The 16,685-nt window shown below is 47.8% G+C and overlaps 1 protein-coding gene across 3 annotated transcripts in view; it reads left to right on the forward strand.

The window, feature by feature from the left end:
• The window catches only part of tasp1 (taspase, threonine aspartase, 1), a 97,012-nt gene that overhangs the window by 23,161 nt on the left and 57,166 nt on the right, over positions 1 to 16,685 (forward strand). For 2 of the 3 annotated variants that reach the window (XM_065007799.1, XM_065007798.1), the window contains exons 8-9: positions 4,182 to 4,291; positions 14,477 to 14,596. In XM_065007799.1, the coding sequence (XP_064863871.1) occupies positions 4,182 to 4,291; positions 14,477 to 14,596 (230 nt within the window). The remainder of the gene's footprint in view (positions 1 to 4,181; positions 4,292 to 14,476; positions 14,597 to 16,685) is intronic. The other variant, XM_065007800.1, reaches the window with a different exon arrangement.

A 16,685-nucleotide genomic window follows, 5' to 3' on the forward strand; every position in this document is an offset into this window, starting at 1 on the left:
TGCTCACCTGTCCTCCATGGCTGTTCACCTGTCCTCCATGGCTGCTCACCTGTCCTCCAAGGCTGTTCACCTGTTCTTGTTGTTTATTCTTCACAAAAAAATACAGTTTTATATCTTTATGTTTGAAGCCTGAAATGTGGCAAAAGGTCGCAAAGTTCAAGGGGGCCGAATACTTTCGCAAGGCACTGTATGTGCTCTGTGTTGCCTTCCCTCTACAGTATATGAGCTATGTGCTCTGTTTTGCCTTCCCTCTACAGTATATGAGCTATGTGTTCCCTTCCCTCTACAGCACATATGTCAGAGTCAAGGCCCGCGGGCCACATCCGGCCCGCAAGAAGGTTTTTTACGGCCCCTGGGATGATCTTGATTTATTATTAGAACCGGCCCGCAGCAAGCCGGCAGCCCGCAGATCTTTTACACGCACCAATACTACATTTCCCACAATGCAAAGGTGACGCACCGAGCAGTAGGCTGCTTCATTTCAATATTTATTGGCACATCAGTCGTCAGCATCACAGTAAAATTAACTTTCAGATACCCATCAAAAATGGCAAAACGGAAGGTGGATACTGAGAACCGGGGGTTTCAAACAAGGTGGGAGTCGGAGTATATGTTCACGAAGGTAGCTGGAAAACCTGTGTGTCTTCTGTGTGGAGAAAGTGTGGCGGTACTGAAAGAGTATAATCTGAGACGACATTATGAAACGAAACACGCGGACAAAAACAAGAATATGGACATGGAACAAAGGCTACAAAAGGCAGAGGAATTAAAACGAGGCCTCAAATCTCGACAGGCTCTGTTCAAAAAAGCCAAATCACAAGGCCAGGCTGCTGTCAAGGCCAGTTTTATTTTGGCAGAAGAGATCGCTAAATCAGCCCGGCCATTTACGGAGGGGGATTTCATCAAAAACTGCATGATTAAAGTTTGTGACGAAGTTTGCCCAGAAAAAGGCAACTCTTTTTAAATGTGAGTCTGAGCAGAAACACCATTGCCGAGAGAGTAGACCAGTTGTCCATCAATCTAAAAGAGCAGCTTGTGAAAAAGGGAAAAGATTTTATTGCATATTCCTTGGCTGTGGATGAGAGCACCGACATTTCTGACATTGCCCAGTTGTCAATTTTCATCCGCGGAGTGGACTCCAACCTAAGCGTGACAGAGGAGTTTTTGGCTTTACGTCCTATGCATGGCACAACTACGGGCATGATTTGTATGAAGAGGTGTCAAGATGTGTAAATGAGATGGAGCTGCCTTGGGAAAAACTCGTGGGTTTGACAACCGACGGAGCACCTGCGATGTGTGGACACAGGAGCGGACTGGTGGCGAAGATACGGAAAAGATGCAAGAGGAAAACGCGACAGGTGAGCTGACAGCTTATCATTGTATCATACACCAGGAAGCGTTGTGCGGTAAAGCCTTGAAAATGGAGCATGTAATGAGCATCATCACGCGCACAGTTAACTTTATCAGAGCCAAAGGTTTGAATCACCGCCAGTTCAAGGCATTTCTGACGGAGTTAGAAACGGAGCATGGTGATTTGCCTTATCACACAGAGGTGCGATGGCTAAGCCAGGGAAAGGTGCTTCAAAGATGTTTCGAGCCGTGAGGAGATTTGTCTGTTCTTGGACAGCAAAGGGAAAGACACAACACAACTCCGAGACGAAATGTTTCTGTGTGAAATGGCTTTTCTGTGTGACATTACGAGTCATCTGAATGCAATAAACTTGCAGCTGCAGGGTCGGGATCGTGTCATCTCTGATATGTACAGTACAGTGAAGGCATTTAAAACCAAACTGACTCTGTGGGAGACGAGATGCGGAAAGAAAATTTGAGCCACTTTCCCAGCTGCCAGACCATGAAAGAGAAGCTCTCTACCAGTGCGTTCCCGAGCACACAGTTGGCTGATAAAATAGGTATGCTTGCCGCTGACTTTCGACGCGATTTGCTGACTTTGAAGCACAAAAAAGCAGGTTGGAACTGCTCGGTAACCCATTTGCTGTTGACGTGGAAAGCTCACCACCAAACCTCCAAATGGAGTTGATTGACCTCCAATGCAATGATGCACTGAGGGCAAAATATGCGGCAGTGGGTGCTGCGGAGTTCGCCCGTTTCCTCCCGGCACAATGCCCCAGCTGCGCATCCAGGCTGCTCAAACGTTGTCTATGTTTGGCAGCACATACCTGTGTGAACAACTGTTTTCTTTGATGAACCTGAACAAAACATCACACAGAAGTCGACTTACTGCTGAACACCTCCACTCAATTCTGAGGATTTCTTCAGCTCAGAGCCTTACCCCGAACATTGATGAACTTGTGGAAAGATGGGACACCACCAAGTATCACCCTCAACCTCAAACAAGTGAACATTACTGTGCAATCACATATTTAGAGTTTTACTCAGTTCAAGTTTAAAAGTTAAAATTTAATATTTGTTTTCACTGCATGTTACTTCTCCTTAAACAAAGTGTTGTTTTTGATTAATAGATTTTTGCACTTTATTTTTTTGTATTTCAATCCAATTATATTTTAAAAATATTTCAGTTGAGTGGATGATAGAAAATTGCTATTATTGTTTTTTCTTTGAAGTAAATTTAGCCCACTTTTGCTAAAATAGAAAATATAGTCTACTGATGGTGCCTTGAATACCGGTTTCTTTCATTTAATGTTCATGTTATGGGGATATTTATATAAAGGAAATTTGTCTTTTGTGTCTGTTGAAAATTAAAGATTACTGACAGAGCCATAAGAAAATATTGCTTTATTTATCTGATCATATTGTAATATATTTGTTAGGTTTTCAGTAGGTTCAATTAGGTTCACTAGACTATATGCGTCATTTAAAAAATGTTCAATGAACATTCGAACAGTCCGGCCCTCGTCTTGTAGCTGATTTTTTTATTTGGCCCTCCGTCCATTTGACTTTGACACCCCTGCTCTACAGTATATGAGCTATGTGTTCCCTTCTCTCTACAGTATATGAGCTATGTGCTCTGTGTTGCCTTCCCTCTACAGTATATGAGCTATGTGCTCTGTGTTGCCTTCCCTCTACAGTATATGAGCTATGTGTTCCCTTCCCTCTACAGTATATGAGCTATGTGCTCTGTGTTGCCTTCCCTCTACAGTATATGAGCTATGTGCTCTGTGTTGCCTTCCCTCTACAGTATATGAGCTATGTGCTCTGTGTTGCCTTCCCTCTACAGTATATGAGCTATGTGCTCTGTGTTGCCTTCCCTCTATAGTATATGAGCTATGTGCTCTGTGTTGCCTTCCCTCTGCAGTATATGAGCTATGTGCTCTGTGTTGCCTTCCCTCTACAGTATATGAGCTATGTGCTCTGTGTTGCCTTCCCTCTACAGTATATGAGCTATGTGCTCTGTGTTGCCTTCCCTCTACAGTATATGAGCTATGTGCTCTGTGTTGCCTTCCCTCTACAGTATATGAGCTATGTGTTGCCTTCCCTCTACAGTATATGAGCTATGTGCTCTGTGTTGCCTTCCCTCTACAGTATATGAGCTATGTGCTCTGTGTTGCCTTCCCTCTACAGTATATGAGCTATGTGCTCTGTGTTGCCTTCCCTCTACAGTATATGAGCTATGTGTTGCCTTCCCTCTACAGTATATGAGCTATGTGTTGCCTTCCCTCTACAGTATATGAGCTATGTGCTCTGTGTTGCCTTCCCTCTACAGTATATGAGCTATGTGCTCTGTGTTGCCTTCCCTCTACAGTATATGAGCTATGTGCTCTGTGTTGCCTTCCCTCTACAGTATATGAGCTATGTGCTCTGTGTTGCCTTCCCTCTACAGTATATGAGCTATGTGCTCTGTGTTGCCTTCCCTCTACAGTATATGAGCTATGTGCTCTGTGTTGCCTTCCCCTCTATAGTATATGAGCTATGTGCTCTGTGTTGCCTTCCCTCTGCAGTATATGAGCTATGTGCTCTGTGTTGCCTTCCCTCTACAGTATATGAGCTATGTGCTCTGTGTTGCCTTCCCTCTACAGTATATGAGCTATGTGCTCTGTGTTGCCTTCCCTCTACAGTATATGAGCTATGTGCTCTGTGTTGCCTTCCCTCTACAGTATATGAGCTATGTGCTCTGTGTTGCCTTCCCTCTACAGTATATGAGCTATGTGCTCTGTGTTGCCTTCCCTCTATAGTATATGAGCTATGTGTTCTGTGTTGTCTAGAGTTCAGTCTATCGGCCTACAAGAGGAACAAGCACAAGATGGAGCTGGCAGAGAAGGTGGATACAGGGTTTAATCATCACAGTAAGAAGAGACGACAAGCAAGTGAAACCGTGAGTAGCTCCCTCCTACACCTCACTTCAGCACCTGGTCAGAGTCTCAAGACAAGATGACGTGGGGAGCATCTCGGGTCGGATTTCCCCGGACACAGATACAGTCACGAGCACTTTCAATGGAGTTATTTTAGTCCAGTCTTAATCTGTGTCCAGGAAACCAGTCCTTAGTGTTTCACTTGTACCATAATATCACTGTAAACTGGTTCAGGCACGACTAAAAATATATATTTTTAAATGCAGTAAGTAATTAGTGAGGTGTGTTCAGAGAGATGCTGACTGTTTGATTAAAGAAACATTTACCCCCACAGAGATGTTCTCCACTCTACACATTTACCCCCACAGAGATGTTCTCCACTCTACACATTTACCCCCACAGTGATGTTCTCCACTCTACACATTTACCCCCACAGTGATGTCCTCCACTCTACACATTTACCCCCACAGTGATGTCCTCCACTCTACACATTTACCCCCACAGTGATGTCCTCCACTCTACACATTTACCCCCACAGTGGTGTCCTCCACTCTACACATTCAGTCCTAAATCCAATGTCCTCCTGTAATCCAAGGTGCTGCCAGATGACTATGTTGAGGAAACCACACACACACACACACACACAGTCCTGTAATCTGATGTCAGATGACCTGAAAACTATACACAATGTCACACACACACACACACACACACACACACACACACAGTCCTGTAATCTGATGTCTACCAGATGACTATGTTGAGGAAACTATACACACACACACACACACACACACACACACACACACAGTCCTGTAATCTGATGTCTGCCAGATGACTATGTTGAGGAAACCACATATACACACACACACACAGTCCTGTAATCTGACACACACACACACACACACACACACACACACTCAGTCCTGTAATCTGTAGTCCGCCAGATGACGATGGGAGGGAACCCACAGTATAATGATGACCTGGAGATATGAGGGTGTGGAGTCCTCAATTACTCACACATACATCACACACTCATAGTTACACACACACTCACACACACACTGAATTCTTGCAATGAGACAACCAAACGTAGAAGGTGTTTAAAATGACCGTCCCTTTCGCTGACCGTCGCGTTCTCAGACACACAACGAGGGAGAGGCCATGCAGATGGGCAGTAGTAGCTGTGGTCACATAAACACTGTGAAGTAGCTTTCTCTCTTAATAGTGCCACTGTGTCTCCGTGCTCCTCTGACACTCTGTCCCCGTGCTCGAGAGCTCCCAAGGTAATTTTCAACATGTCCCTGATTGAGTCTGTAATACCAACATGCTTCAAGCAGACCAAGAACACAAAGGTAACCTGCCTAAGTGACTATCGCCCCGTTGCACTCACATCTGTAGCCATGAAATGTATTTGAAAAGGCTGGTCATGGCTCACGTCAACACCATCGTCCCAGAAACCCTAGACCCCACTCCAATTCACATACCTCCCCAACAGATCCACAGATGATGCAATCTCTATTACACTCCACACTTCACTCTCCCATCTGGACAAGAGGAACACCTATGTGACAATGCTTTTCATTGACTACAGCTCAGCGTTATTAATTACACTTAAGCTCGTCAATAAGCTAAGGACTAAACACCTCCCTCTGCAACTGGATTCTGGACTTCTTGACGGGCCCCCCCCCAGGTGGTGAGGGTAGGTAGCAACACTAACGCAACACTGACCTTAAACATTGGAGCTCCCCAGGGGTGTGTGCTCAGTCCCCTCCTGTACTCCTTGTTCACCCACGACTTCAACACCATCATTAAGTTAGCTGATGACACAACAGGGGTAGGGGCCTGATCACAGACAACGATGAGACAGCCTATAGGGAGGAGGTCAGAGGACTGGCATTGTGGTGCCAGGACAACAACCTCTCCTTCAACGTGAACAAGACGGAGTTGATCGTGGACTACAGGAAATGGAGGGCTAGGCATGTCCACATCGATGGGGCTGTAGTGGAGCAGGTGAACAGCTTCAAGTTTCTCGGTTTCCACATCGCTAAGGAATTAACCAATGTGAATAGGGCACGACAACGCCTCTTCCCCCTCAGCAGGCTGAAAAGATTTGGGCCTCAGATCCTCAAAGTTCTACAGCTGCACCATCGAGAGCATCTTGACTGACTACATCGCCTTCTGGTATGGCAACTGCTTGGCATCTGACCGCAAGGCACTACAGAGGGTAGTACATCACTGGGGCCAAGCTTCCTGACATCCTGGACCTCTATACAGGTCGCAGTTGCAAATGAGAACCTGTTCTCAACTAGCCTACCTGGTTAAATAAAGGTGAAATAAATAAAAAATACCAGGCGGTGTCAGAGGAAGGCCCTAAAAAGACTCCAGCAACACCAGGTGGCTTCTGAAATGGTCAAAGACTTTTCTCTGCTACCGCACGGCAAGCGGTACCAATACACCATGTCTGGAACCAACAGGACCCTGAACAGCTTCTACCCCCAAGCCATAAGACTGCTAAACACACGCGAGCGCACACACACACACACACTCTTCCTGCTAAACTGAACAAAAAAGAGAAAAGCAACATGCAACAATTTCAAATATTTTACCCGAAGTTACAGTTAATAAAGGAAATCCGTCAATTTAAATAAGGCCCTTTAATTAAGCCCTAATTGATGGATTTCACATAGGCCCACCCACTTGGGAGCCGGCCAGGCCAGGCCAAGCCAATCAGAATGAGTTTTTTACCCGCCAAAGGGCTTTATTATAGACAGAAATACTTCTCAGCACCCCCCCCCCTCAGAAGATCCCGCTTGTGAAGAAGCCAGATGTGGATGTCCTGGGTTGGCCTGTTTTCCAAATTGGTAGAGAATTGAACGTTAAATTCTCTGGCAACAGCTCTGGTGGATATTTCTGCAGTCAGTATGCCAATTGCACGCTCCCTCAACTTGACACATCTGTGGCATTGTGTTGTGTGACAAAACTGCACATTTTAGTGTGGCCTTTTATTGTCCCAAGCACAAGGTGCACCTGTGTAATGATCATGCTGTTTAAATCAGCTTCTTGATGTGCCACGTCTGTCAGGTGGATGGTTTATCTTGGCAAAGGAGAAATGTTCACCAACGATGTAAACAAAGTTTTGCACAAAATTTAAGAAAAAAAAAAATTGTGCGTATCTTTTATTTGACCATGTTGCGTTTATATTTTTATTCTGTGTTTGTATATATATATAATTACACACACAGAATAAAAAAAATAATATATATATATATATATATATAATTAATTAATTAGTACCAGTCAAATGTTTGGACACACCTACTCATTCAAGGCTTTTTCTTTATTTGTACTTTTTTCAACATTTTAGATAGTGACGACATCAACAACTATTAAATAACACCTATGGAATCATGTATTAACCAAAACAGTGTTAAACAAATTGGATATGTTATGTTTTTTATTCTTGCCTTGATGACAGCTTTGCACATTCTTGGCATTCTCTCAACCAGCTTCATGAGGTAGTCACCTGGAATGCATTTCAAATAACAGGTGTGCCTTGATAATTTGTGGACTTTCTTTTCTTAATGTGTTTGAGCCAATCAGTTGTGTTGTGACAAGGTAGGGGTGGTATACAGAAGATATCCCTATTTGGTAAAAGACCAAGTCCATATTATGGCAAGAACAGCTCAAATAAGCAAAGAGGACCAACAGTCCATCATTACTTTAAGAAATGAAGGTCAGTCAATCCGGAAAATGTCATGAACTTTGAAAGTTTCTTCAAGTGCTATCACAAAAACCCTCAAGCGCTTTGATGAAACTGGCTCTCATGAGGACCGCCACAGGAAAGGAAGAGGATAAGAGGATGAGTTCATTAGCGTTACCAGCCTCAGAAACTGCAGCCCAAATAAATGCTTCACAGAGTTCAACTAAAGACACATCTCAACATCATCTGTTCAGAGGAGACTGTGTGATTCAGGCCTTCATGGTCGAATTGCTGCAATGAAACCACTACTAAAGGACACCAATAAGAAGAGGAGACTTGCTTGGGCCATGAAACACAAGCAATGGACATTAGACCAGTGGAAATCTGTCCTTTGGTTTGATTAGTCTAAATTTGAGATTTTTGTTTCCAACCGCTGTGTCTTTGTGAGACGCAGAGTAGGTGAACGGATGATCTCTACATGTGTGGTTCCCACCGTGAAGCATGGAGGAGGAGGTGTGATGGTGTGGGGCTGGTGACACTGTCAGTGATTCATTTAGAATTCAAGGCACACTTAACCAGCATGGCCTCCACAGCATTCTGCAGTGATACACCATCCCATCTGGTTTGGGCTTAGTGGGACTATCATTTGTTTATCAACATGAAAATGACCCAACACACCTCCAGGCTGTGTCAGGGCTGTTTGACCAAGAAGGAGAGTGATGGAGTGCTGCATCAGATGACTTGGCCTCCACAATTACCCGACCTCAATCCAATTGAAATGGTTTGGGATGGACCGCGGAGTGAAGGAAAAGCAGCCAACAAGTGCTCAGCATAACTCCTTCAAGACTGTTGGAATAGCATTCCCCGTGAAGCTGGTTGAGAGAATGAGAATGAAGTAGGTGTGTCCAAACCTTTGACTGGAATGGAATTGGGTTCCATTTTGGACACATCCCATGGTAGCTAGCAATCTACAACTGACATGGCGCTTGAGGCAGTTCACTTGTAGTTTTCCCCACATACTAGGTCTATGTTATTGTTTACCAAGTTAACATTATGATTCATCAGAATTAAGTTAATACTGAACTATTCCAAGAAGAGAGAATTCATTGAACAGAGAGAACTGTATTAGGTGTGTTGATGTCAGTTGGCTCGTGGAGGTGTCAGTTGGCTCGTGGAGGTGTCAGTTGGCTCGTGGAGGTGTCAGTTGGCTCGTGGAGTTGGCTCGTGGAGGTGTCAGTTGGCTCGTGGAGGTGTCAGTTGGCTCGTGGAGGTGTCCGTTGGCTCGTGGATGTGTCCGTTGGCTCGTGGAGGTGTCCGTTGGCTCGTGGAGGTGTCCGTTGGCTCGTGGAGGTGTCCGTTGGCTCGTGGAGGTGTCAGTTGGCTCGTGGAGGTGTCAGTTGGCTCGTGGAGGTGTCATAGAGGACTAGGTTTGAGAAGGGTTTTGATTTGCTTTCCTAGGCTCCTCCCCTGGCTCCTCCTCCGTAATGTTGTAGCCTAAACCTACTGGATAGTTCATATGTCATGGTGCTCTGCTTTCCCATGGCAGGATTGAGGCCTAGTTGAGCAACCATTAGTGAGACGATGACAATCAGTTGGTGGCTGGACCAGACTGTCGTTGTTGTAGCAGTATTAAAACAATGTCAATTTAGTCAATTTTTACGTTTTTTGAGTTTTTACTTAAAAATACGTTTTGTAGGTTATTTTTGCGATCCTATCCTTAAAAAAAAAATGAACTTGTTGAACTTTATAGCACACCACTTCAAAACGGCTTCCATTTGAGGAATCTAGTGCTGTGAATATGAGCTGTCAGAATGTGTTTTTAAGAGAGAGAGAGAGAGAGTGAGTGCGTAGAGTTTGTACTCAGAACCGTGTTGATTTCATAAAAAAATGTTGATTTCAGCTGGTCTGGTTCTGATTTTCATACAGCTATGTTATTATGTCTCTGTGTTTGCCAAGCCATAAAAATGTTCCCATTTTTGAATTTCTCTCTGATTTAAAAAAATAAAAAAATTATCTGAGACAAACACCTGTTCCACATGTGAAAACCATGCGGATTACGGACAGAGAAGAGTGGAACTTTTAGAAATGGAATTGCACATAACTAATAATATCTTACTTGATTAGATTTTGACATACTTTTGGTCATGTAGTGTATGTGGACCAGATCCCACTCATTGCTCATGGATCTGTGCTAAAGCAGCACACAAGTAGACTTCAAATGCATGCTGGGCCGGGCACGCCCTGAGCCTGTGAAGTGAGCGCTACTGGAGCGGGCGAGAAGATCGTCTCTTCAGCCTTTGGGAATGTCGCTCCACGCTCCAGTCAAATTGGGCTCCACTCCTTGCTCTGCTCATATATTCTGATGTGGACACCTGCTCGTCGAACTTCTCATTCCAAAATCATGGGCATTAAAAATGGAGTTGGTCCCACCCTTTGCTGTTATAACAGCCTCCACTGTTCTGGGAAGGCTTTCCACTAGATGTTGGAATATTGCTGCGGGAACTTAATTAATTATTTGTACCCCTTTTTCTCCCCAATTTAGTGGTATCCAATTGGTAGTTAGTCTTGTCCTATCGCTGCAACTCCTGTGCGGACTCGGGAGAGGCGAAGGTCGGGAGCCGTGAGTCCTCCGAAACACAACCCAGCCAAGCCGCACTGCTTCTTGACACAATGCCTGCTTAACCCGGAAGCCAGCTGCACCGGAGAAAACACAGTACACCTTGCGACCGTGTCAGCGACTGTGGCCAGGAGTTGCTAGTGGGACACTGCGCCTGGCCGCTGCCACAGGAGTTGCTAGGACAAACCCTCCCCCTATGGGACAAGAAACCCTCCCTAACCCGGACGGCCTAACCCCCTAACGACGCTGGGCCAAACCCCTCCCGCTAACCCGGACGACGCTGGGCCAAAACCCTCCCCCGGACGACGCTGGGCGACGCTGGGCCAAACCCTCCCTAACCCGGACGACGCTGGGCCAAACCCCCCTAACCCGGACCCAAACCTCCCTAACCCGGACGACGCTGGGCCAAACCCTCCCCTAACCCGGACGACGCTGGGCCAAACCCTCCCCTAACCCGGACGACGCTGGACGACGCTGGGCCAAACCTCCCTAACCCGGGCGACGCTGGGACGACGCTGGGCCAAACCCTCCCTAACCCGGGCGACGCTGGGCCAAACCCTCCCTAACCCGGGCGCGCTCCCCTAACCCGGGCCAAACCTCCCTAACCCGGACGACGCTGGGCCAAACCCTCCCCTAACCCGGCGACGCTGGGCCAAACCCTCCCTAACCCGGACGACGCTCCCCTCCCCTAACCCGGACGACGCTGGGCCAAACCCTCCCTAACCCGGACGACGCTGGGCCAAACCCTCCCCTAACCTAATCTATCTGGCTGTTAGTGAGGAGTCCCCGTTGGCTGTTAGTGAGGAGTCCCCGTTGGCCCCGTTAGTGAGGAGTCCCTGTTAGTGAGAGTCCCGGGAGGCTGTTAGTGAGGCCCGGAGGCTGTTAGTGAGGAGTCCCTGGAGGCTGTTAGTGAGGAGTCCCTGGAGACTGTGTTAGTGAGGAGTCCCTGGTGAGAGTCCCCGGAGGCTGTTAGTGAGGAGTCCCCGGAGGCTGTTAGTGAGGAGTCCCCGGAGGCTGTTAGTGAGGAGTCCCCGGAGGCTGTTAGTGAGGAGTCCCCGGAGGCTGTTAGTGAGGAGTCCCCGGAGGCTGTTAGTGAGGAGTCCCTGAGAGTCCCTGGAGACTGTTAGTGAGGAGTCCCTGGAGACTGTTAGTGAGGAGTCCCTGGAGAAGGATTACTGGTATTCCTTAAAGTGAGGTCCCTGGGTGGAGACTGTTGTTCCACCAGGAGTCCCTGGAGACTGTTTCCTCAGTGAGGAGTCCCAGAGGTGGATGGAGACTGTTTGGGTGTAGGGCCTGAGAGCCTGGAGTCCCTGGAGGCACTGTCTTGTAGTGAGGAGTCCCTGGAGACTGTTAGTGAGGGAGTCCCTGGAGACTGTTATGAGTGAGGAGTCCCTGGAGACTGTTAGTGAGGAGTCCCTGGAGACTGTTGTGTGAGGAGTCCCTGGAGACTGTTGTTAGTGAGGAGTCCCTGGGAGACTGTTGTCAACCGTGAGGAGTCCCTGGAGACTGTTAGTGAGGAGTCCCTGGAGACTGTTAGTGAGGAGTCCCTGGAGACTGTTAGACTGTGTAGTCCCTGTTGGCTGAGGAGTCCCTGGAGACTGTTAGTGAGGAGTCCCTGGAGACTGTTTAGTGAGTGAGGAGTCCCTGGAGACTGTTGAGGAGTGAGGAGTCCCTGGAGACTGTTAGTGAGGAGTCCCTGGAGACTGTTAGTGAGGAGTCCCTGGAGACTGTTAGTGAGGAGTCCCTGGAGACTGTTAGTGAGGAGTCCCTGGAGACTGTTAGTGAGGAGTCCCTGGAGACTGTTGAGGAGTCCCTGAGACTGAGTCCCTGGAGACTGTTAGTTCCCTGGAGACTGTTAGTGAGAGTCCCTGGAGACTGTTAGTGAGGAGTCCCTGGAGACTGTTAGTGAGGAGACTCCCTGGAGACTTAGTGAGGAGTCCCTGGAGTGAGGTGAGGAGTCCCTGGAGACTGTTAGTGAGGAGTCCCTGGAGACTGTTAGTGAGGAGTCCCTGGAGACTGTTAGTGAGGAGTCCCTGGAGACTGTTAGTGAGGAGTCCCTGGAGACTGTTAGTGAGGAGTCCCTGGAGACTGTTAGTGAGGAGTCCCTGGAGACTGTTAGTGAGGAGTCCCTGGAGACTGTTGGCCAGGAGTCCCTGGAGACTGTTGGCCAGGAGTCCCTGGAGACCGTTGGTTTAATACAATGTGTTTCTGTACAGGGTTTGTTTTGCAAAGGCTTGAGTCTGAATCTTTAAACACAGGTTCTCACACACAGACAGACAGACAGACACGGGGAGAGAGAGAGAGAGAGTCTGTGGAAGAACGATTCATCATGCCATCCACCGGCGTTTCCCTCCCCTCCAATTCACCAACAAGCCCCTTCCAAAGAAAACCCCAATCAGTGAAGGAAAACAAAACGGTTCAGAAGAACAACAGAGAATGAACAGTTGAAAAATTTGAGAGGAGAGAAGGATAAATGATTTCCTGATCGTATTAATGTTGAACCTGGGTCCATTTCAACGGAATATTCCCATGTCTGGTGATCAAGGAAAGATGTCTGAGCAAAATATGCTCATTCCTATGTTTAGAACGTCTAGAATTCTTTGAGCTAAGCATGATCGATTGAGTTTGCCTTGGCCATAGCGTTCACACTTCATGTTTTATGGAGTGAGGGGTATTGGCAGCCACTGTATATTCACCACCATGCTTAAGAGACCTACTGTTGGATAGAACCACTGTACGTTATGTCTACTCAATGATATTGATTTAATTTGATTGATGATTCTGATCATTTTAAAGGTGAATCCTAACATCTGCTTGATTGGATTTTGAACTTAGCCCTTGAATTCAACGGGAGACTAATTTAAAGTGGACCTCTGGTGGGAGTTAATATTCACCTTTTAAAGTGGACCTCTGGTGGGAGTTAATATTCACCTTTTAAAGTGGACCTCTGGTGGGAGTTAATATTCACCTTTTAAAGTGGACCTCTGGTGGGAGTTAATATTCACCTTTTAAAGTGGACCTCTGGTGGGAGTTAATATTCACCTTTTAAAGTGGACCTCTGGTGGGAGTTAATATTCACCTTTTAAAGTGGACCTCTGGTGGGAGTTAATATTCACCTTTTAAAGTGGACCTCTGGTGGGAGTTAATATTCACCTTTTAAAGTGGACCTCTGGTGGGAGTTAATATTCACCTTTTAAAGTGGACCTCTGGTGGGAGTTAATATTCACCTTTTAAAGTGGACCTCTGGTGGGAGTTAATATTCACCTTTTAAAGTGGACCTCTGGTGGGAGTTTCACCTTTTTAAAGTGGACCTCTTGGGAGTTAATATTCACCTTTTAAAGTGGACCTCTGGTGGGAGTTAATATTCACCTTTTAAAGTGGACCTCTGGTGGGAGTTAATATTCACCTTTTTATGGACCTCTGGTGGGAGTTAATATTCACCTTTTAAAGTGGACCTCTGGTGGGAGTTAATATTCACCTTTTAAAGTGGACCTCTGGTGGGAGTTAATATTCACCTTTTAAAGTGGACCTCTGGTGGGAGTTAATATTCACCTTTTAAAGTGGACCTCTGGTGGGAGTTAATATTCACCTTTTAAAGTGGACCTCTGGTGGGAGTTAATATTCACCTTTTAAAGTGGACCTCTGGTGGGAGTTAATATTCACCTTTAAAGTGGACCTCTGGTGGGAGTTAATATTCACCTTTTAAAGTGGACCTCTGGTGGGAGTTAATATTCACCTTTTAAAGTGGACCTCTGGTGGGAGTTAATATTCACCTTTTAAAGTGGACCTCTGGTGGGAGTTAATATTCACCTTTTTATGGACCTTGTTTTCTTCTTGGAGTCGGTGAATGAATGTTTTCTGAGTCACCCGCTCTTGTTTTCCCTTTAGGAGAATGGATCAGGGTTGCTGGACACGGTGGGAGCGATCGTAGTGGACAGAGAGGGGAACGTGGCAGCTGCAGTGTCCAGTGGGGGTTTAGCCATGAAACACCCAGGCAGGGTGGGACAGGTACAGTAACCATGTCCTCTGGGTGGGACAGGGACAGTAATCATGTTCTCTGGGTCCCAGACAGGGTGGGACAGTAACCATCTCCTCTGGGTGGGACAGGGACAGTAACCATGTCCTCTGGGTGGGACAGGGACAGTAACCATGTCCTCTGGGTGGGACAGGGACAGTAACCATGTCCTCTGGGTGGGACAGGGACAGTAACCATGTCCTCTGGGTGGGACAGGGACAGTAACCATGTCCTCTGGGTGGGACAGGGACAGTAACCATGTCCTCTGGGTGGGACAGGGACAGTAACCATGTCCTCTGGGTGGGTGGGACAGGGACAGTAACCATGTCCTCTGGGTGGGGGACCATGGGACAGGGACAGTAACCATGTCCTCTGGGTGGGTGGGACAGGGACAGTAACCATGTCCTCTGGGTGGGTGGGACAGGTACAGTAACCATGTCCTCTGGGTGGGTGGGACAGGGAGAGTAACCATGTCCTCTGGGTCCCAGGCAGGGTGGGACAGTAACCATGTCCTCTGGGTGGGACAGGGACAGTAACCATGTCCTCTGGGTCCCAGGCAGGGTGGGACAGGGTCAGTAACCATGTCCTCTGGGTGGGACAGGGTCAGTAACCATGTCCTCTGGGTGGGACAGGGACAGTAACCATGTCCTCTGGGTGGGACAGGGACAGTAACCATGTCCTCTGGGTGGGACAGGGACAGTAACCATGTCCTCTGGTTGGGACAGGGACAGTAACCATGTCCTCTGGGTGGGACAGGGACAGTAACCATGTCCTCTGGGTGGGACAGGGACAGTAACCATGTCCTCTGGGTGGGTGGGACAGGTACAGTAACCATGTCCTCTGGGTGGGTGGGACAGGTACAGTAACCATGTCCTCTGGGTGGGACAGGGTAAGTAACCATGTCCTCTTGGTGGGACAGGGTAAGTAACCATGTCCTCTGGGTGGGACAGGGTAAGTAACCATGTCCTCTGGGTGGGACAGGGTAAGTAACCATGTCCTCTGGGTGGGACAGGGTAAGTAACCATGTCCTCTTGGTGGGACAGGGACAGTAACCATGTCCTTTGGGTGGGACAGGGACAGTAACCATGTTCTTTGGGTGGGACAGGGACAGTAACCAGGTCCTCTGGGTGGGACAGGTACAGTAACCAGGTCCTCTGGTCCCCAGGCTGGGTGGGACAGGTACAGTAACCATGTCCTCTGGTCCCCAGGCAGGGTGGGACAGGTACAGGAACCATGTCCTCTGGGTCCCAGGCAGGGTGGGACAGGAACCATGTCCTCTGGGTCCCAGGCAGGGTGGGACAGTAACCATGTCCTCTGGGTCCCAGGCAGGGTGGGACAGGTACAGTAACCATGTCCTCTAGGTCCCAGGCAGGGTGGGACAGGTACAGTAACCATGTCCTCTGGGTCCCAGGCAGAGTGGGACAGGTACAGTAACCATGTTCTCTGGTCCCCAGGCAGGGTGGGACAGTAACCATGTCCTCTGGGTCCCAGGCAGGGTGGGACAGTAACCATGTCCTCTGGGTCCCATGCAGGGTGGGACAGTAACCATGTCCTCTGGGTCCCATGCAGGGTGGGACAGTAACCATGTCCTCTGGGTCCCAGGCAGGGTGGGACAGTAACCATGTCCTCTGGGTCCCAGGCAGGGTGGGACAGTAACCATGTCCTCTGGGTCCCAGGCAGGGTGGGACAGTAACCATGTCCTCTGGGTCCCAGGCAGGGTGGGACAGTAACCATGTCCTCTGGGTCCCAGGCAGGGTGGGACAGTAACCATGTCCTCTGGGTCCCAGGCAGGGTGGGACAGTAACCATGTCCTCTGGGTCCCAGGCAGGGTGGGACAGGTACAGTAACCATGTTCTCTGGTCCCCAGGCAGGGTGGGACAGTAACCATGTCCTCTGGGTCCCAGGCAGGGTGGGACAGTATTGGGTGATTTGTTGCCACTTGTCCACTACTTATTTCCATAATTTAATAAATTAAACATTTAATCTACTTGCTGAGACAGAGCAGTAGTAATACTTTCTCCCTCCCTCCCTGCCTCCCTCCCTTCCTCCCTCCCTTCCTCCCTCCCTTCCTCCCTCTCTCTC

This window comes from Oncorhynchus nerka, linkage group LG23 (genome assembly GCF_034236695.1).
Source record: "Oncorhynchus nerka isolate Pitt River linkage group LG23, Oner_Uvic_2.0, whole genome shotgun sequence".
Taxonomy (NCBI): Eukaryota; Metazoa; Chordata; class Actinopteri; order Salmoniformes; family Salmonidae; genus Oncorhynchus; species Oncorhynchus nerka.